The sequence below is a fragment of the Ambystoma mexicanum genome, chromosome 6p (assembly GCF_040938575.1).
Source record: "Ambystoma mexicanum isolate Mex_15411 chromosome 6p, UKY_AmexF1_1, whole genome shotgun sequence".
Lineage (NCBI taxonomy): Eukaryota > Metazoa > Chordata > Amphibia > Caudata > Ambystomatidae > Ambystoma > Ambystoma mexicanum.
Window position 1 is genome coordinate 1,173,750,445 of NC_090935.1, and position 21,403 is coordinate 1,173,771,847.

The following is a 21,403-nucleotide window of genomic DNA, read 5'->3' on the forward strand; positions in this document are numbered from 1 at the left end:
GTGCTGCTTGGAGTTAGGGGGTGACACGCAGTTTCTCCGGGGTGCTGCTTTAAGTTAGGGGGCGTGGGCCACAGTATCGCCAGGGTGCTGGTTGGTGGTGCAATGGTGTAATGTTGCTGGCGTAAATGTTGATTGATAGCGCTACGTTTTGCATGCGTTGGCACGTTCTGGGCACAACACCTTATTCTTTGCGTTGCAGGTTTCTTTGCACTTTAGAATCCATGAATCAGCGTCCAGCACTAAACATTTGATTGGCGCAATGTTGTTTACAGGGCTAAGTAGTTTGTAGAAGCTTAGTGCTTTTTCTATGAATCAGGCCTATAGTCTTTTTAGCAGGCCACCTGCACCTCAATTAATTTTGTACTCCTGAGGCCATGTCCCAAACTAAATACATCCAATGACAGTCATCACGTGGCAGTGTTAGGCAGGCTGATCGAGTGTTCCGTGTCTTGTGTGCATACACGGACTTCTGCTTCCACCTGTGTAATGTACACTCATGAACTGGGATTGTTGACATTAATAATAGTCACAAAAGTCGTTTTGCATGTGTATGTTTTTCTCAATGCCCTTTAGTATGAAATAAACGTTATTATGCTTCCCAATTCTTCCACCTCTGCATGTATGCCATGGATTTTAGCACAAAGAGAAATATTAAGAAATGTCATCTATTAAATCAATGGTGTAGCCAAACACATCTTTGCCACCCGGATAGGTGGACAGAAACAACAAACTTTGTAACATTGTGTAGCAGTGAAGTCGGGAATGTCCAACAATTACGCCAGCAGAATAGAAACATGACACACCCATAATTCAGATGTGTATGTTGCTTGTTTATTGGGAACAGTGGTATGAGGATGATAGTAAGGGTATATATTGTTGTGAGGTAATTATTTTAGTGTGGTGTTTATTTTTAAATTATTTAATTTACGGTGTGTCTAGGTATTATTTATTTCTATGTTAATGTTGTGTATATGTTTTATATGTGTGCTGGTTTGTTCTTGATCTACGTTTTGAAGATACACGTGTGTGCTGACGCCAGTTCTTTCGTGTTATTTGTTAGAGAGGGTTCAGGTCCAAACATGGTTTCTTCTCTGTTATGTTAAGTTTAGTGTTTACTCGGGGGTGGCTTGTCTATGAGGGATGATGGAGAGCAGATCCGCCACCAGCTACGGGTTAGCCAAAGCCAGAAAAGTGAGAACCTGAACAGCTCCTCAGCTACAGCTTGCAGCTCAGGGAGTACTCATGGGCCAGTTGTGTTGTAACCGAAACAAGATGTCTGCTTTCCTGGAGTAACCCAGCTATGCATGCCCAAGTGCCAAACAAGGTTGAGGGTGTTATGCTTCTCCTGCCCTGCATGACCTATTGGTCACACTGGCCCGTGGGCCGCCCCCTAAAAAATGTGTAGGGGTTCACCTGTGCGTCCTCGTGTTTTAGGAGGACATAAAGCAGTGAGTTAGTACTGCCCCTTGTCCCTGCCAGGAACCAAAACTCACCAACCTTCTTGACAATGGGTGAGAAGGTCAAGCTACCTGCCATTGTGATTTGACTCAGTGATCATTGGAAAGCAAAGTTGTATCACTTTCTCACAGCTATTGGCTAACTAAAAGGATTAATCTCTACCAGGTTGGAAGGTGGTGGTGGTGTGTTATGTTATTGCAAATGATATGTCAAGCATTGCTTTCTGTATTGTCACTGCGGCAAACACCAATAATAAAAAATGGCAAAAAATGTCACAGAGTAGCTCTGCTTTGTACTCCAATAAATGTGTATTCAATCCACCTGCACTTGCAAAGCAAAGCATAGTACCATTGATAATTGCACATGATAAGCAGACAGAAAAAAGAGTGGGCATTGAAAGAACTTATAAGCAGCGCTAGTCGGACCATAGAAAACCGGTAAAAGTAGCGATATTATGTATTTTATTTCAAGAATTAAAGAAATAAGTCATCTGATACTGACTATAGTGATTACGGTTAAGATTTCTGAATTGGGAATCATATTTCTATCTGGTAACTGTTTGCACTTGCTAGGAAGCATGGTTCTCTAATTCAGAGGACTGCAAATGTTGTCATTTAAGTTGTTTAGGTTGATTAATAATTTGCTTGTTAAATTTGATGTTTATCCTTGCTTCATTTTGAAAACAATTACATTGTCAAATGTTTTCATGCTACTATTGTTAAAGTTGAAAATGTTTCCTTCGTGTTCTGTTTTTTTACAGGAATTTGTCAAGCTGACGGTATCTGATATGCAGGTGACATTTGGCACTATCCTGGTGGGAGAATACTTCCGGGCAATCATCGTCCGATTTCTCAATTATTGCTGGTGCTGGGACTTGGAAGCTGGATTTGTAAGTAGTGTAAATGTTCTCATACCAACAACAACTGTTTACACCATACAAAGTTTTGAGATGAACATAAAGAACTTGCAAGTTACTTCTTGAAATTACATTAGCTCCTTCTTCTTACATGCATTTACTAATAATATTTGAACAATAAGGATTATTGCCTCTTATACCAAAAATCTGTTTCTGTTTGGCAGTATTCTGGCAGATTTACCACCGGAATACAACCAAACTGGTAATGAGGCCCCTTGTCTGCTAAATTCAGAACTGCGTTACCAGAGGATGGTGTTCTAAACCCATATTTACAACCTTTCAGACATACATTTAAGACACTCCTCTTCTAGACCATCCTATTACTGTTGTTTTCCCTTTGTTACCCATATCATTGTTAGCACATCAGAATTACATAAAATATACAAGTAAGCACAATTATCCCAATCCAATTATCCATTTGTGTCCCAGGAATATATTGCAGCCAATCAGTTTCCCCAGAATAGGACATCTTTGTGTAAAAGCATGTTTCATAGCAAACGAACACAGTTCAGACATGTAACATTTATAAATCTATATTGTAGTTTAATAGGGTGCTTGAACTTTCCAGTCAAGCGTTCTGGGTAGTCCTGACACACCAGCAGTATTCCTACAGGATTTCCTATGTGTTCAACCTGGCCTCAGGTATTGACGTGTGGGTTGGAGACCCGTGTACTAATTGGGGAAGCACAAGACTCGCTAATTAGACTCAGCCAACCAATCAGAGGTATTCAGCTATCTATGAAAGGTTTGAGTGCCTATAAAAGGTTCAGCTAGCATCCTGCTTACTTTGTGGAGTTCGCTTGGCTCTGAAGAGAGGAGCACAGGACAGGTTCACACTTTGGTAGTGTGTTGGGGGAATATTGGAGTGTCTAACAGTTTAGAGACAATGTGGAGGCATTTTGAAGGAGTGTGTTAGTTGTTTGTTCTTTCTTTGATGTTTCCTGATCCCTTTTCTATGTATGTACCCTATACAAGATTTAAAAAAGACAAAACAAAGTTCCTCTTGTACTTTTCCTAGTCTCCTTTTCCCCTTAGTCCTCTCAAAAAGTGTAAAAAAGCAAAAAAATGTTCTAAAATGTTTCCTTCCTTTGTTTGTTTTGTGTGTACTCAAGAAGCCTTCCTGAGCTCAATAACCATCCTTAAGCTTTTTGTTAGTGCTTTACAACCACACATCCCCTTTGTGTGAGTACTGTGTGATTCCATGCATTTGTCTGTGTCACTGTATTATTTTCATCGCATTTTGGTACCTCCGGCAACACAAAGTAATGTTTTATTTCTTGTGGTGGGAGTGCCAGAGGAGTGCTAGGTGTAGAAGAGGATCTGGACTGCTACTCCACAGTCTTGATGTCAGAGGAGATAGTCAGTGACATCTAGGAGGAGGGACAGAGTTTCAGGAGAGGGAGACAGTGGCTGAGGCGGTGTTGACAGTGGCTCTTTTGGAGATGACAGTGGCAGTGGTGGAGGCGTCTGTGGCTGAGGTGCAGGCTAGCAACACTCAGAGGGTGTGCTGCAGAGTCAAAGCAGGAATTTGTGGAGCAGGCGCGAAACTATTTAGACCTTGACATTTGTGGGGAGGTGGAGGTACCCCAGTAGCAGTAGGGAGTGTCAGGCAAAGAAGTGCAGTGGGAGGATGACATGTGGGCCTGGGCTTCTCTTAATGAGGCATGGGTGAATCAGAAGTCATCTTCACCCGCCTGTCTATTCATCTGTAATGTGCTTCTTCTACTTGCCAGAGAATGAGACTGTAAAGGGGGAGAAATGCAGTGCAATTCCATTGTTCATCAGGCTGAATAAAGAAAAGCTTACAGTTGGGCACCACTGCTAGGGTGAGCCATATCAACTGAGGTGTAATCAGCAAGGATGTAGAATCTTTGGGTTTGGCTCAGCCTTGGAGTTTTGAGTTGAATTGTACTACAGGAGTCTTGGTGGGGGCAAGCCCTTAATTGTGATAGTTTGTCACCCCCACTGAGTACAATGTCACTGTTAGCCAGGCTGAATAAATACAATTTGGCCCATTGCTAGGCAGAGCCAACCAGACTGAGTTGAAGCCACCAGTGCCTTAGAATCTTTGGGCTGCATTGAGCCCTGGAGCTTGCCAAGAAAATGACCACAGGAACCTGATTGGGGTTTGGCTCTTGACTGAAGCAGAGCCTCCACCACTCAGTGCAATGTCATTGTTAACTGTCTGAATACAAATAAATGAGGCACCACTGCTAGGGTGAACCTTATAGACTGAGGAACAAACACCAGGGATGAGCAATCTTTGGGTTCAGCTATGCCCTAGAGTTTTTAGATACATTATTTGACAATATGATTCTTGCTGGTAACTGGCCTTTGACTGTGCAGAACCTGCACTCAGTACAATGTCACCATTAAGCAGGCTAAATAAAGTTGAAGCAAAATATTGAGGAGGAAAGGTGAACTAAAGTAAACTTTAACCTACATAAAATATCAACTTTGACTAATCTTTAAAGTAAGGAAACGAGAATATTTTAAATGAAATAACTCACATTTCCTTCCTCTAATGATTCTGTTTTCTGTTCCCCTAATTCCTGTTCTTGGTGCCTCTTCTGTTGTAGTCTTCGGACATAAGATGTTTATTTTTTTTTTTTTTTTTTTATTATAATGTTTTGTTTGATTTTACAAACTTTTCATTTTCATTTCTTCATAAAAAAGAATAAAAAATAAGTAAAAAAAAAAAAAAAAAAAAAAAAGGAAAAAAAAAGAAATATAAATAAAATACGACAAAAGAAGCTAGACAAAGTGACATTATGAAGTAGGAGCATCATAGAATCCTTGTTTCTGTTTCCTTCGTTCGTTTCAAATGTCATTTGTTAATAGCTATCCAGAATTTAATAATTGTTAAAATTAACTTTTGATCTTGACCTCTTAGCAGATTGTCCCATCTTTCTTTGGTTGTTAGTTGTTTATTTGATATACCAAAATAGTCTCTGTGTAGAGATCTTTGGTCTTTCAAGGCCGTGCAAATCATAACCAAATGAAATAAAGTTTCTTTGTTGGTTGCAATTTTACAAAAACGGCAGGATGATGTTGTTTTGTTTGTTTTATCAATCATAGCTTGATACTCTTGTGTTGGTAGGATATTCAGCCTAAATCGGAAGAACAGGTCACGGATATGACAATCCGGGAAGATGTTTAGATAGGCAGGTAATTCGTGTAAGGCTCTTGTTTCTATTTGGCATTTTAGATGTCTTTTGTATTGGGCTTGATCACCGATGGTTTGGATCCAGTCGTTCGTCTGAATTTTACGTTTGGCATATTGAGGTCTATTGATTAACATTTCTTCAGATATATCGCCAGCTTGCATTTCCGTTTTGATTTTAGAACTCCATTTTGTTAGTGCTGTGATATGAAAAGCGTTTTTTTTTTCTCTCAATATTTCCAATGACGGGATCTTATCTTTTGTGATTATTTTTCTAAGAAGGTCCATTTGCTTCCATAGAACGATGGATTTAATGGATTGGAGAGCTAGTTCGAATCGTATTCTTGCCATAGGAAAAGACTTTGGAAGGGATAGGGTTTTTCTCCAAAACAGCGCTTCATATCTAGTCCAATTAATGGATTCGTAGTTGATGAGGGATTCAGAAGCATACGATAGAACAGGAATTACTTTTTGTTTGTACAAGGCTATTATTGGTCTAAAAGAATATGTGCCATACTTCCTATGGAAGAAGCTGCCTTGTCTGGCCAGAGATCTGGCTTTGTCCTCTAGATAATTTTTCCATTCCTGTTCATTTGCAGAGGAGTTGATCATCGCACCCAAGTATTTCATCGACGTTGTCATGGCGATCTCATTTCCATCTAAGAGTATTTTTAGGCTGGGTTTGTGGTTTTTCTGTGGGGCGAGTCTCATCGTCCTTGTTTTGTTACAATTAATCACTAGATCGTTCTCCTGCATGAATTCTTGGGTTTTATCTAGAGATTTTTGTAAGCCCGCTATAGTCTTGTCCAGAATGATGATGTCATCAGCATAAATTAAAGTCTGAACAGTTTCATTGTTGATTTTAGGAGGATTCGCTACTGAGTTTTGAATTTGTTTGCTAAAGTCAAATGTATACAAATTATACAAGCACGCAGCCAAAGGGCATCCTTGTTTCAGGCCATTAGAGGTTTGAATTGGATGTTTATTCAATTTGTATTAAAATAGGCTCTGTGTCCTTGAGGTGTGTGTCCTTGAGGTGTCTCTTTTAGTTACAAACAATAGCCCAGCCATGCTAAATAGCTTTCCACATTGCAAATTAGCTAGTGGGAAGTTTGGGATTTCCACAGTCAATTGAAGAAGCTCTTATGTCCACACTGATCGCTTGGCAAGCGAACATTGCAGCGGATCGTCATCGCTATCCTCTTGACATGCACTAAGAACATAGATATCAGTCATCTGGTCTGCACTGGGCACACTGAATACCAGCACCCAGATTCAAAGAACAAGCCTGACTGCAGATTGAGTGTTTCCCACAGTCACTTAAGCTATTCTGCTGCAGAAAAGCTCATTGTGGTTCCCCCTGAAGTCGTTTCAGACGCTGAGAATAATGAGGGCGCAGTGTCGTATAACCTACTTTGCATGGAGGGGTAACTCAGTAGCTTGTTGTTCTTTGAACTTTGGCTCACTCCTCTTGTTCCATTCAGTCTTTTAGACTTCTCTTTGGCGCATCCTTGCACATGATTAACAGGTCCTGTTGTGAATGACAAGACGCTCTACTGTCCTTATTCTCAGTCTCAAGCATATTGTGTATGAACGTCGCCACCTTGACTATAATCCCTGGGTCAAGGAAAGAAGTCGGGGGGGGGGGGGTGTACTCCATATTCACCTTCATGCCAACAGTCCTACCAGAAGGCTGTGAACAGTGTCATGGTTATTTTCTCTGCTTCTGCATCACAAGTTGTGTCATGTTGCATTCGTAATCTAACAGCTTCACCAGTGGCAGCACCCTGCTGAATGACACACTTTTCTGGCTAACCTGCAGGGAAGCCTTTTCAAAGGACAAACATTGGCTAACATTTGCCACTCTGTTTTGTGTTAGGTATGCAACCTCCAGTTGCCGGAAATGCTTAGTGGAGTACTCGGTTACAGCAATGCACTGTTCACACAGAAGTTCCATAATATGGAGTGCTGAATTGTGTCAGTTGGCATCACAGTTTTCATCTGGTTGTCAAGGAGCTGGAGGTATGACTGCAGCTACACAAACACATTTCATGCACTGTATAAGTGGTTCAACTTTCAAGGCTAATCTATCCTATTTAGTGGCATGTCATTACGTATTAGGTGGGTCAACACAAGATGGAGGACATGCGCGAAGCAGATCACTTGCATGGTCTCACCTATTATCAGGGCAGCTAACAATGAGATCCATTGACGGCTGCTGCAAAGCATACTTATAAACCTTGGGGAATGTGCCAGTGTGCCACAACCTCCTTTCATTTCTTCCAGAGTACAACTCCCCTCTGGGTCTTGCTATCAAACCCTATGTACATTAGGTGGCCTGCTGGCAAATTGCTGCCATGGGGTTTGTTGCTGAAACGTATGTAGGACGGTGAGCCAGTGGCGAGTTAAATTCCTGCCTTGAGCACTGGCCACATGCCCATTGGCAGGTGAAATGTTCTACAATACAGAGTGCTCCAGTTGCATTCCCCTCCTTATAGAACTTGCTTGTACATTCATGGGACTGATGTGTGTGTGAAGTAGTGTTGAGTCAAGTTAAGCATCGATCCACCAGGCCTAGGAACCACTGAAGCCTCAATATACAACAAAAGAGTAGGACAGAACATCTGCTGCCAACATTACAGCAAGGTTGTCATTGAAGGACACAGATTTACATGGCATTATGTTATTTCACAACACGTTCAAAAGCCTCTGAAACTATGGTCAGGTACATTGAAAGGGAAATAAATTGTCGATGTGCCGATGGACCAGCTGGATAAGAAGGTGTTCCCTTAAGACTTTGCAAATACTGCGAGTTTGCAAGCTTCTCAGGTGTGGGTCTGGGTGTTAAACTGTATGTTGTCTGCAGTAGAGAGGTGGGAGGCTAATCAATCAACTTTTTCTTTTTCCAATCATGTGGGTGATGCCATCTCCTGGGGGCACACAGGAAAGACCTGCCCGAAATTGGTTGTCAGCTTCCCTTACACATGCATGTATGATAGGTGGGCATAGGTGGGGATTGCTTTTCAGTCGTCAAGTAACTGCACACACCAGACATTTTTGAGAGCTCAGACAGGCCCTAACATTGTCTCCTCCTTCTTGTGGTCTGCTTAGTGAGTTTTACTGTGTATGTTGTATGGGTTCGCTGAGAGAGATGACTGCAATGAGTATCTGCATGTATGATGTGGCTATCTGCAAATATGATCCACCACTATTGTGTGTTCTTTCTAACCATCCTTGGCAGATACTGTCTACTGAAACACAGTGAGGATGTGATGCTTGTATCCTGTGTACATGTCTTGAACTTGCAATTCTATGGTTTTGCCAATGTCTGCACCATCTTTCTCTGTCTCTTTGTCTCTCTCGTTATCTTTGGTAATATCCAAGTAGAGGTGTCTAAGGCTCCTCTTGTTCATCATCTGTGGATATCTCTCTTTCTTCCTGATGTCGTGTCATTTCTTTTCTCTCTTCTTCCTTGATTGATTTGGGTTCAAACGTATCATCTTGAACCCCCCCCCCTCTGTCGCCACTTGCATTACAGGTATGACAATGGTACATGTACAGTTACATTTCGTGCCAATGCTCCTGATTCACTTGAGGCAGATGCCACTGTTCTTTGCGGTGGAAGAGCTCTGCAGCCACGGATGGATTTGCATGGCCAGCATACAGACTCACATACTACCTGGCTTCTCCAGTGCATACTGCCACCACCATAGTAACAGGTGAAATAGCCCAACAGATACCTTTCTCCCCATCTCCCTTTACATTTGGGTACTGCAGCAGATGCAGTCATGATATATGTTACTCAACTGCAGTACGATAAACAGACAACACAACAGCTTCAGCATGCTGTCTAACTCTGCATACAAAACAACCTTTGAGTAAGAATACTTTGGCATGTTCTTTTCCTATCTGCAAAAAAGACCTGATCCTGCAAATGTGTTGGCATTCTCTCCTCCAGCTATACAATTATGTGTAAGTGAGAAAATGTTGGTGTGTACCTACCTGACAAAATGTCATCTGCCTAGAAATATTGTGGCATGCTATCACCTCTGCCTATAAAATGAAATCATGATTAAGAATGCTTTGTCACACTCTCATCCTACCTACTAAAATGCCATGTCCCTAAAAATGTTTAAGCATGCTCCCCTCTGCCTATACAATTATGTGCTACTAATAATGTGCTGGCATGCTCTCTTTACACTCACTAAAATGACAAGAACCTACACATTTTTAGAAGACTCGCTCCTTGGCTTATACATTGAACGCGTAAATAAGAAGGCTTTGCTGCACTCTCTTCACACTTACACAAAGGATGTGCACCTAACAACATATCGGAGTGCTCTTTCCTCTGCTTATGAAATGAATCTGTGAATAATCTCTTCCCACATACAAAAGTGATGTGTGGCTATGCATATTTGACATACTCTCCACCCGCCATAATACGGTATGAGACTTACAATGTTTTGATGTGCTCACTTTTTCCTATAAAGCAATGTGTGTCTAAGAACACTTTGGTTTGGTCTTTTTGCATCTATAACACTGTTGTGTTCCTAACAATCCTTTGACGTGCTCTCTCCTGTCCTTTTAAAATTAAAATGCAAATAAGCATCTTTTGGCATGCTCTCTGCCACCTTAAAAAACAATATGTACCTAAGAATGTTTTGGCATGCTCGCTCTTCTACCTATGCAATTAATGTGTGACAAAGAATGGTCACTTCCAACTTAGAAAAATTATGTGTGTCTAAGAATATTTTGACATGCTTGTTGCCAATTGCAAAATTAATATGTGCCAAAGGATGCACTTTGGTGTGCTCTACCCCTCATCCCACAAACATGTGCTCCAAATCTCAACCTCCCCAAAATCCTGCTCTAATACCATACATCTAGTTAGGCCCCATTATCGATTTCAAACAACTCTAAATTGACTTACATTACAATACTCCACTACCCCATAAACAAAGTCCCATCTCTGTCTAAAGCTTTTTGAATTTACTCCTGCCTCCTCAAATGCCAACCACTGACACATGCTCCTTTGCAAAGATTCGGGCCAGACCGGTCAGACAACCTTGTTTGAACCACAGGACACACTCAAAAAGCCTTAATTGCTTGAACTCATTGAAATAAAAGGAATTTGGGTTTTGCTTGAACCAGTCCACACCATATTGTCAATATTTATCAACATATCAGTAAATCTGTTTCATCCATGTAAGACACAACATATCAATATTTAACGTAGGTATGCGTTTGGCACCAGTGCGTTCAATACATATCAATAAATTGTTCTAATGCTTTGTGACATTCTTTCGACTGTGCCAGATTCCAAGACCTATTAATTGTACACTTTTCTGCTAACTGATGGTGGAAGAGGGGTTCTATCCAGGATATATTAGTCAGCAACTCACCAACTCAGCAGAATATTGAAGCCTTTGGGGTATTTAAGAATTTAGAAAAGGTCTTTGAGAAGTATGTTTCTGTAATCCCCAGAATGTCGCAAACATGTTCTTTGATCATTCGTAGATCCTGCTGGCATTGTTGCTATCCATCTAGTATTTATGCAGGTTTGGTTTCTGGAATGATTTTAGATGTTGTATTTTCTTTTTTGGTGGTTTGGTGGGTAGCAGGTGTAGGATTCATTGATTGAGTGGTGTGCAACCTTTGGCTCGCCAGATGTTTTAAATTGTGAATCCCATGATCCCTCACAATGGTATTTGAATTCTGAAACAACTTTAGAGCCAAACGCTGAAGACCCCTGGACAAAGTGGAGATTATTCCTATGTTCATTCTTTTGAGGGAACATTGCTGGGTGATCATATAGCCATGGTATTGGACAACGCATTTGCCAGCAAAAGTAATGTTCAAAGTGAGCGCATCGGAACATTGTATACTAGTGAGGGGGATAATCTGACATTGACACCAGCTGTGAAGTTGAAGAAGCGTTACGCACTCGCTTGGGGTTGTACCCCATGATTTTTGAGGTGTGAAAAGGATCTGTCAAAATAATGTGTTTTTATACTGCCCGTGTCATATTGATACTATGGTTGCACATGCTCATTGTAAATGTGCTGGTGTTAGAGTGTGGTTCATCTGCATTACTCCATTTTCCATCTGGGATAAGGGTACTTGTGTGGCTGTTGTAATGTTTCATGATTACGGCTTGCCACTTGTCAGATTGGGTAGTGAGGTAGATAATGTCAATAGTAGTTAACCTGGTTTTATGGTTAAAATGGGTGCAAGAATTGGGGTCTCAGGGTGTTGTTGAAGAATGCATAACTTTACCTTTTGTTTACTGTCAGTAATATTAGTTGTAGGATAGATCATTTTGGAGCATTAGGATGTGATGAGGTGATCAATTTTGCTTCAGCTTATGTTTTCATGAATCATGGGATCAGATATGAGTGATGTATCCTGTATGGCCATCAGCCGGGAAGTAGCATATGGTGGAAGAATGGCATTGGGAGGTTCTGCAAGGGGGAGGTGGAATCAGCCTTAGGGGGCTGAACCGTATATTCCTATGATTGCAATCATGCACAATGAGAGGTCAGAAGGGCATGGCGAAATGTTACCAGCCTTCGCCACGTTCCGAATTGTGATTCAGGGTTGAGTAATATGGGGTTGGGAGTTTGGATGGTTGGCATCAGCATTGTGAGATACATATTATCATCATTAGAGATGGGCCATGTAATCTTTAGGACTGGGAATGGGAGTGTAATCGACTCTGGAATGGTTGTTATGGGATAAGTATGTCAACATGTCTGAGGGTGGTAGAGTGGGGGGATTTTGGTGGCGTGGGGAGTACCTGCGAGTCTTTTGCTCTGTTAAGGACAACAATGACATGCCAAGAGGGTGTAAAATGGATTTGTGCAGATAATTCATCACTGGGTGGTTTTGTTCTGTTGTGGGAAGTTAAGACACGCTCTCTATTAGTGTCTAATCATTACTGTGTGAAGAGGATAGCATGTGTCATCCTTTGTCATCTTTCCCTTGCCCGCAGCTCAGGATGAGTGCCCTAAACCCACTCTTTAATATGGTTGATGCAGGTAGCTGAAGATTCAGGCAAAAATCCTAACAATCAGGTTCCAATTTACCAGGTGCCAGCAAGGTTCATAGGAGGAGGTTGGTAAGCATTGAGATGAGACTTGCAAGCCATCAAATGAGGAATTGGATGATCTGGCCTGGGGTCTTATCTGTTGGACGGTGAGCCACAGGTAAGGAGGCCCTTCCTTGTTTCCTCAATTTCTTAATGCAGTGCTCAGGCTGAGGCAGGTGTACCTCAAACTAATGTGCCGCCCTGCTCAATACTATGTCATTGATCTTTATGGGGGGGGAGTTTAAGCAGGGACAGGAATGAGGCTTGTGGGCCGCTGTAGGTGCAAGCCTACATTCTATCTGTGGGTCAATGATTCTTAAAGAGAAAATAATAAAAAGTATGTCTTTATAGAAATTGGCCTGGTCCACAGATAACTATTGTAGGCAGTGGGGTCAAAGACAAGAAGAGAGCTTAAGAAGACAACAGGAGATCCGTGCTTTTAAAGTAGAGCGAGAGCACGGAAATCAAGCATTGTGTGATGTGTTTCACTGGGTGAGAGAAGGTGTAGATTCAAAGCTTTGGTTATTGTTCAGGTTTTGTTCCCATGTAGAGTGACTGTTTAACATGCACAGGGAGTTATCCCTTGGGCAATCTGCCGGAATGCAGCTTCTCCAGTACTTCATAAAGTGGTTGCGATGAAGGGACACAACACTCCCCGCGTACACAGTGATGAAAAGGAGGAGGCTCCTGCCACACAGTCAGTCATCGGTTGTTAGAGAGTTGTACTGCATGTAAATTTGCCAACACTCCACTTTTGGCAACTTGCCAGAAAGAGTGCTTTTTGGGGGAAATTGTCTTCACCTTCATTTTTGGGGGATTTATTCCCTCACACAACTCTCTCCTTCTACTTTATTTCACCACCTTTTGTATCTTTTTCCTTTCTTATCAGTAGAACAATAGTTTTGAACGTCTGTATGAGACTTATATGTAAAGGATCGAATCAGAGCATGACCAAGTCATCCCTTTATTTCCCCAAAGCCTACCACATTAAGTAGCAGAAAACTGGTTCATAATCCCACCTATCATTATAGAGTTTTAGACAGTGCTTCATTTAGGGGGGGGGGTACTTATTTTTTAGCCTTGGCACTTATTGCCTCAGACTCACTTTTTTCATGAAGTGGTGATAGTCAGTGCATCCATCAACCACAATGAGCAGGTGCAAGCGGCAGTGTAACCCAAAATGTGTAGACATTGTGGGGTGCAGCTATGGGTGCTGGCAGCAGTGGTGTTCACCCGCAGTGTCACAGGAGTGCTAGAAAATATTTGAGCTCTGGGACTAATTGTTTTAAATACATTAAGCACTGATTTAGAAGCAGTGAGGGACCGGCCTGAATCAATATACAAACGTCAAATCATTATTATTATTGTTATTAGTAGTAGTTGTAATAGTAGTAGTAGTACGAATCCTCCCTGTAGCTCACCTCTCTCTCCTTGTATTTCTCTTATCCTATCTTTGTTGCCTCTTGTCAGACTTCTTCAATTTTCGCCAGAAAGGTCTGTATATCAAAAACTGAATTTCGATTGTTTTGTGTTCGAAGATTCCAAACGCATTCTAAACCACATTCAACAACCTGACGTCGGCAGAGGTCCTTATCATTACCCTCTGCTGGTGCACGTGCCCCAGGCTGTATTTGACAATATAAAATGATTGAGAATTCGGAATCAGTTAAGTTAAGGGTGGTCTGCCAAATAATCAAAATCCAAAGAAGGAAGTTGAACAAGAGTTCTCTTGCTTTTAATAATTAGAGGGTTAGCCCGTGTAAATCATTCCACACAATATGGTAATTCTCGTATGATATCGAATCTAATTTCTCCATTTTGTACATGGGCACGTTTTCACCAAAGTGCTAATTGCAAAGAGGGGGACCGCAACGTTTTTCAAAGAGTGTAAATGCGGCCTGGCGGGTGTTATAACAGGGACAATGCAAAAGGATGCACTGATTTTAAATTCGTGCGCGTGTTGCAGGTGGCGTGGGGATGCACCAGGGGGACGGTATTCCCATTCCACACGCCCACCTCACCGGCAACGATATTGCAAATCCCCCAGAGTACTTGGTGGTGTGCAGGTGTTAGTCGAGGTATTACCACCTTTCTTACTCTCCGGGGACTGAAACGTGTCACCAAGTAGCCTGCATGTATTTCACTCCGTGCAAGTCAGAGATTTTCAGGCCTCTGATTGGTGCTGGGCACTTTTATGTCGAGAAAGGTAACACGAAACAGCGCTATGCGCATAAATACTGTTTTAAAATATGTCGTTCGGGCGTGGATCAGGGTTGTAAGCAGATGGGGTGGTGGCACTTTTCGGCATCCTGGGTGTGAAAGAAATGCTGCTCATACTTGGATTCTAGCCTCTTAAAAAGTGCATGCGCTAAAACAAGATTACCTTACCTGAAAGAAACGGCAACGTGCAATACCTACCGATCACAATTCTGCTTCTTCTTTTTATTTTTATCAGCCCTCCTATGCTGAATTTGATATCAGTGGAAACGTGCTGGGACTTATATTCAACCAAGGAATGATTTGGTAAGCTGCATTATTTTCGATTTTAGTCTTCAAATAACTCTTCAGTAACATATATATATAATAGGATGTACTCCCTTAAAGTGGTCTCAGTGTATGAAAAGAAGGAGTGGTGCTATGTTCCCTGCAGACCCTCCCTCGCTCCCCACAAACCCCTTTGCCATGCGCAATACAAACCTCATACTTGGGTCCCACCTTTCCTGCATTCCACCCCTGACACTGTTTAAAGGCTGAAAGAAACACAATGAAAGAAAATGCTAAATGCATTTAAAACAACCCCCACTACCTTTATTTATTGTCCCCCACAGCATGCAGTTTTACGCACCCTCCTCTTTCGAATCGCCCACCATTCGCACCTTGTAAGGGTCATGCTAATGTTAAAAGCCACCCCTCCCACCTACACATTAACTGCACAGTTCCATGTTCATTCATCAGCTGTTTATTTTTCGCAGCACTTTTTGCCGACAATTTTTTGGGGAAAAAAACGTCCAATTCTTTTTTTATTGGGGGGAGGGTTCCGTAAACGCCCATTCCCTATTAGTTATTCCCTACGCAGCACTCCACCCTACCCCTTATATGCCCTACCCCCATATTTTTAACAGATATTTTTTTCAAAACATTGTCTGCTAAATGTGGCTTGAAAAAAAAGGGCTATGAATGAATGTCATACTAACTGCACGTGCAGCTGTTCCTGCAGTATTTTCACATTAAGTTGCTTAAATGCGAATGAAAAATACTGATTACTGCAGGAGAAGGGGCTTGAGAATGGGCTTTGTCCTCTCTGTCCCCTCTCTCCTCTATTGTCCCTCCTCCACTTGCATCTAGACCCCACTTGGCCCCTCTATCTCCATTCCTCCTCCTCTCTTCCTTCTCTCCCATAGCACCCAATGGGGTCACCAAGACTATTTGCGATATGAAAGCCTCCTCCAAACAGGTACTTCCCTGCTCCTCTAGAAATATCAAGGACAACATTGCCATCCTTGCTCCCTCACTGGCTGAGTTCTGTAATCACTCTTTTTCCACTGGCTCCTTCCCATCACCTCTTAAGCAATCCTTTCTGCATCCCCCTGCTAAAAAAAGCTGTCTGCAGACCCTTCTTGCCCAGCAAATTACCACCCTATTTCCACTACCCCCCTTCTTGGGCAAACTTCTGAAGAAGTTGACAATCTCCCAACTCATCCGTCACACTGAATCTGTTGGCTGTCTTCACAACCACCAATATGGCTTCAGAGAAGCCAGAGGCATGGAAACCGCTCTCCTGAATACCCATGAAGACATGCTCTCAAACCTTCATTGCAACTCTCCCTCTGTTCTCATCGCCCTTGATCTATCCTTTGCCTTCAACAAGGTCAATCATGTCACCCTCCTAAAATGACCCTGTGATACTCTGGGCATCACAGACTGGTTGCTGGCGTGGCTGGCCTCTTTCCTTTCAGATCAGCCATCCTAGGTACAAATGGGCCCTTTCTTCTCCTGTAGTTCTCTCTCTAACTGCAGTGTCCCTCAGGGCTCTATCCGATCACGTGGCTTTTTAACATGTACCTTGTTCCTCTTGCCTACCTGATCACCACCTTCTCGTCACACTTCCAGTGTTACGTGGATGACACTCAGCTCTCCTTTAAACTTGCCTCCTAGTACCCTCTCCTTCCTCTCTCATTCCCGATTGTCTGGCTGTTATTCAGGCATGGTGTGCTGCTAATGATCTCTGTCTTAATGCCAGTAAACCAAGTTTCTTCTCATTGGTACTCGCACCTTTCTTCCCCACAACTCTCCCCCCCTCCTTAGGTCCCCTCACCTCACCCTCTTGTGAGGCAAAAGACCTAGTGATAATCTTCAGCTCCTCTCTCTCCTTCTCACCTCATATTGCTGACCTTGCCAAGAAGGCTCACTTTCAGCTTCACCTCCTCAGAAGCATTCTCCCTTTCCTCTCCTTCCCCCAGAAACTCAATGTCTCTAGAGCTCCGGTTCTCTCCAGGCTGGACTATTGTAACAGCCTCTTCCTTGATCTGCCTCTTTCCTCTCTTCACCCTCTTCAACTAATCCAGAATAGGACTGCAAGACTTATCCTTGGCCTGAAGACAAGCGACTGCATCTCTCCAGCCCTAAAAGCTCTTCACTGGCTCCTGGTGATTTCAAGGATCACATTCAAGACCCTCTGCATCATCCACAAGGCTTTTGGGGGCCTGGGACCATGCTACATTCCACTTCATCTCACGAAATACCTCCCTGCTACAGTTTCTCGTTCTTCTAGCTCCAACACTCTGCAGGTCAGACGTTTCTCCAAGCAGAGAGTGGGGGTTAGATCTATTTCTTCGGTGGGAGCCTCCCTCTGGAATGGCCTCCCGGCCCCTCTCAGACTTGAGCCGGATCTCCTTAAATTCTGGAAGCTTCTCAAGACCTTCTTCTAATCTTCCTCCCTCCCTCTCCCCCTTCCTTTCTAATCCCCCCACTGAAATGACTGGCTGCCTGGTTCCTCTGAGCCCCCCCTCCTGATCAGTCTGCCTCAGCACCCTGCAATTGCCTTCGGGCACCCTTCCCTGAACAGACTGCTGAGTCTGGTCTACCCCCCACACCTTGCACTACCTGACCTTCACCCCATCCCCATAGCACTTGCCCTCAAGACCTCATCTAGCACTTGACCCCCAAGCCTTCCCGAGCACTTTTCCAGCCCCTCTGCCCCTTCCCTCCTGCATCACCCCTGCCCCACCCCTTTCCTCCCCCCACCCTGCCCCTCCACACCCCCCTGTACTTCCTGTTGCTGCAATTTCACAATCCAAATGTCACAAGGTCTAGTAGGACAGTTTATTGTTGTTTTTTATCCTTTCCTTTTTCAGTTCCCCTTAGTCTTTTGGAGCCTTGAAACACTTTCTGCTGTACAGGTGCCATGCAAATGTTCAATAAATAAAAATATAAAAAATAAGCATATGACTGAAAAAATAACAGCAACCCAGCAATGCTATGATATCTCAACATGATGTGAGGTTGGAGCTGATTTGGCAGGTTCCAGGCTCCAATCTCCAGCAAGGGAAAGACAAAAAACAAATGTGCCTGCTCTTAATTGAAGTTTGTACCTCTGCTACATGACCCCTCATGAAGAGAAAGTTTCAACTTCTTCCTACACGTTTATTATAAAATGTGACCATTCCTGAATGGTTTCTTTTTAAAATAAAAGTATAGGAACAGTTAAAACATAATAGAATGCTCTGGCCCACTTCGACCACCAGTCCCTTATGAATTGTCCAGGAAATGCCACTCTTTAATTTCTCCTATTGCACAGCAGAATTCTATAGGTCTCATTACGAGTCCGGTGGTAGCCCTGCCAGAGCTACCAATAGGTTGCGTAATACTCGTAATAATTTACCAGCGCCTGACTTCCCGGTACCACTGGGACATTACAAGTCCTGGTGGCACTGGAATTCAGGCGCTGGATTTCTTAAACTCCCCATTCCCACAGAGTCCGAGTGCGGAGACGGAAGTCCTGGCACCGTTGCTAACCGTCCCAGTGCTTCCGTGAAGAGTCTGCCTACCATGGCCACTACGACCAGCAGGGTCAGACCAGTCGGGCGCATCAGCCCAGGCATGCAAGCTTGTAATTGCTGGTCCAGAAACAAGGGTGCTGGTGTGCTTACCAGCACCCTTGTTTCCGGACTGGCAAAATCGCAATGAGCCCATACGCTGATGATGATATATCACTTCTAATTTTAAAGAGGTATGCACAACTCCAGTTTGTTTTGTGGGGTGCATTTAAAGGCCCCAAACAGAAGTCCCTTTCACATGAATGGCAGGATTTTAAACACTGAAACAAAAATGGCCAGACCTTTGTTTTTAAGTAAAATTAAAGAGCGATGTAATTACCAATGGATAAGCAAAATTTTAATTTACAAAAGAAGGAGGAATCAAAGATCAGTGTCACATCGAAAACAGGATTTTTAAACATTGAAAACAAAAACGACCTGTGTAGGTGTGTGCAAATAAAGACAGTTTAAAAAAATAAAAAAGAGCATCACTGCTTAAAGAAAAAGGTCAGGAAAACAAAAGATGATGTGCGGGTTGACAAAAAACAATGTATGTCATGTTTTACCTACAAAACACTCGTGAAATTTTGAAAAGCCACTTTGTCTTGATGGAAAGTGTCAGCCCCAAGCAGACCCTTTTGTTGGCTGTGAGCAAAACCTCACAAGGAAATCTCCCACTCCCAGCCTGGATGTCACATCTCCCATTAAATAACCATTCGCAATAGAATTTCCTACTAAACGTGTCAAAATTCAGTGTTCTGCAGACCTGCTGGCTCTGAAAGCATTGACTTCAAGAAAAGTTACCCTTGGCTGGAGAATGACTAATAGGTGTGAAAATGGGTGCACCCACTTCAAAGAGCAAGCTTCTAACACAAAGGAGACTGATAAAAAAAAAATACCTCTGGCAACAGGCTAACCCAGTGAAAACAAAAGGCCGGAAGGCAGGAGGAGGACCATTTGTCTCACATAGAGATTCACAATTCATTTAAAAGGACTATTATCATTTAGGCCTTTTCCTCGGCCATCATAAGGTGGATGGAATTCAGCTATGTACCATTTTATATGTAATTTCCAGGGGATTTTGAGGATACAAAATTCATCAACCTGTGACTCGGGGAACTGTAATGGCCAGGGAAACTATGTCTCTGGCTGATCTGAACATGTTCCAGATGTGAGAGTTGGTGAGCGTGTGGAAAATGAAATTAGAGATATGCTTAATAACTTACCCATTCATAACTGTGTTGATTTTTATGGAGACGGCAGAAAGGTGCCACATGGCTGTTCTACATGGTAGGGATTTAGTGGTCGGCTTATCTAATTCTCCATGATTAGCTGAATCAGAAAATATGTGTAATATGACAGTTGCTAGTAAAATTATGAAGTTGTGATACATAACTAGTTTTTGCCAAAATGTTGTAAGAAGAACAGAGGCCACCTACGAATGGGAATTGCCATATGTTGCTCCAGGCCCCTAAACCAATAATTACTTGGAGGCTGGATTTGGAAGGACATAGAGAGAGTGAAGAAGAAGACCACCAGGAAAGCTGCCAAAACTTACCATCTGACAGCTGTAAGGAGACTTCAGAGAAGATTGCTGGGAGTGCATCTGGGTAGAGCTGCCGATTTCTAGGAAGGCCTCAAAGCTGACTGGGTCCTATGATGGAGTGCGGGAGGCCATCTTTGAGAGTTGAGAGTCCAGAACCCTGCCCTATCTTTCCAGTTTCCCGAAATGCAGCTGGCTTTCCTGAATCTTAACCAGAGGCTTGCTTTGTAAGTAGAACTGAGCCTGTTTGCTTTGAATCCTTTCCAATTATAGTGGGTAGGGGGTGCAGAATGGTGTAGATCTTTAGCCTATTTAACCAAAAATATAAATTTAATTAATTCCCCATTCGGCAGAACACTACGGGTTGAACTTTGTTAAAATTCTAAATTAACAAAGCTTGCTTCCCAGTGTGTGCTGAAAACAATAGCCTTTAAATGAATTGGGTAATCCTTGTTGTCCAGCTGACCCCGACTTTTTTAAGGAAGAGGGATGTCTTTGTTCTTAAATCAGTCCAACCTTTTTATCCAGCTTCCCCCACACATGCCTTTCAGTAAGGGGGGTCTGAAATTCAAAATTCCACGAATCATTCCAATGTTTCTGACTTCCCAACATAGACCAAAGCAAGGGGGGGTCTGAAAAACAAACCTATAAATCATCGTGTGTTTATTTTAAACCAAAAGTGTGGGTGAAATCATAATTACCAATCTTGATATCCGACTGCTAGCCTTTTAAGCCTGCAGGAAAATCAAAATCGCACAACATTACATGACAAGTGCCTTTGTTATTGATCAGTGTAATTATTTCATGAAGTGAAATTTGCAGAAAGTGAATAATTGTGATGGTGCTCTTTTTAACTCACTTTTGTGATTTATTTATGCTGAGAGTAGTTGATTGTGTTATGCCATGGACAAAGTGGTGTTTGACATTTTCGTGCTAATTTATGACTTTTTAAATAAATACCAATATATTTCACTTACACCGGCCTGGTTCTTGGCTTATTGTTAACTTAGGGGAGAGGGATCCAAGAGGCATGATATGTGTCTGAGATAGGGCTAAAAAAGAATCTGTTAAACAGTTTGTTGCACAACCACTTGAGTGGGGAGGGAAGGAACTCCCTGGGTTGAGTATGGATTCTCAATAAACCGTTACACTTTGAAAAGGTTTGTCCTGCACGTCCTTATTCTACACACTTCATACTCTC

At 42.5% G+C, this 21,403-nt stretch overlaps 1 protein-coding gene across 1 annotated transcript in view; it reads left to right on the forward strand.

Moving 5' to 3' along the window:
* LOC138510277 (transmembrane channel-like protein 2-A) overlaps positions 1 to 21,403 on the forward strand; it is a 1,079,160-nt gene that overhangs the window by 794,548 nt on the left and 263,209 nt on the right. Inside the window, exons 14-15 of the mRNA XM_069625812.1 lie at positions 2,219 to 2,347; positions 15,080 to 15,147. Of these exons, the coding sequence (XP_069481913.1) occupies positions 2,219 to 2,347; positions 15,080 to 15,147 (197 nt within the window). The remainder of the gene's footprint in view (positions 1 to 2,218; positions 2,348 to 15,079; positions 15,148 to 21,403) is intronic.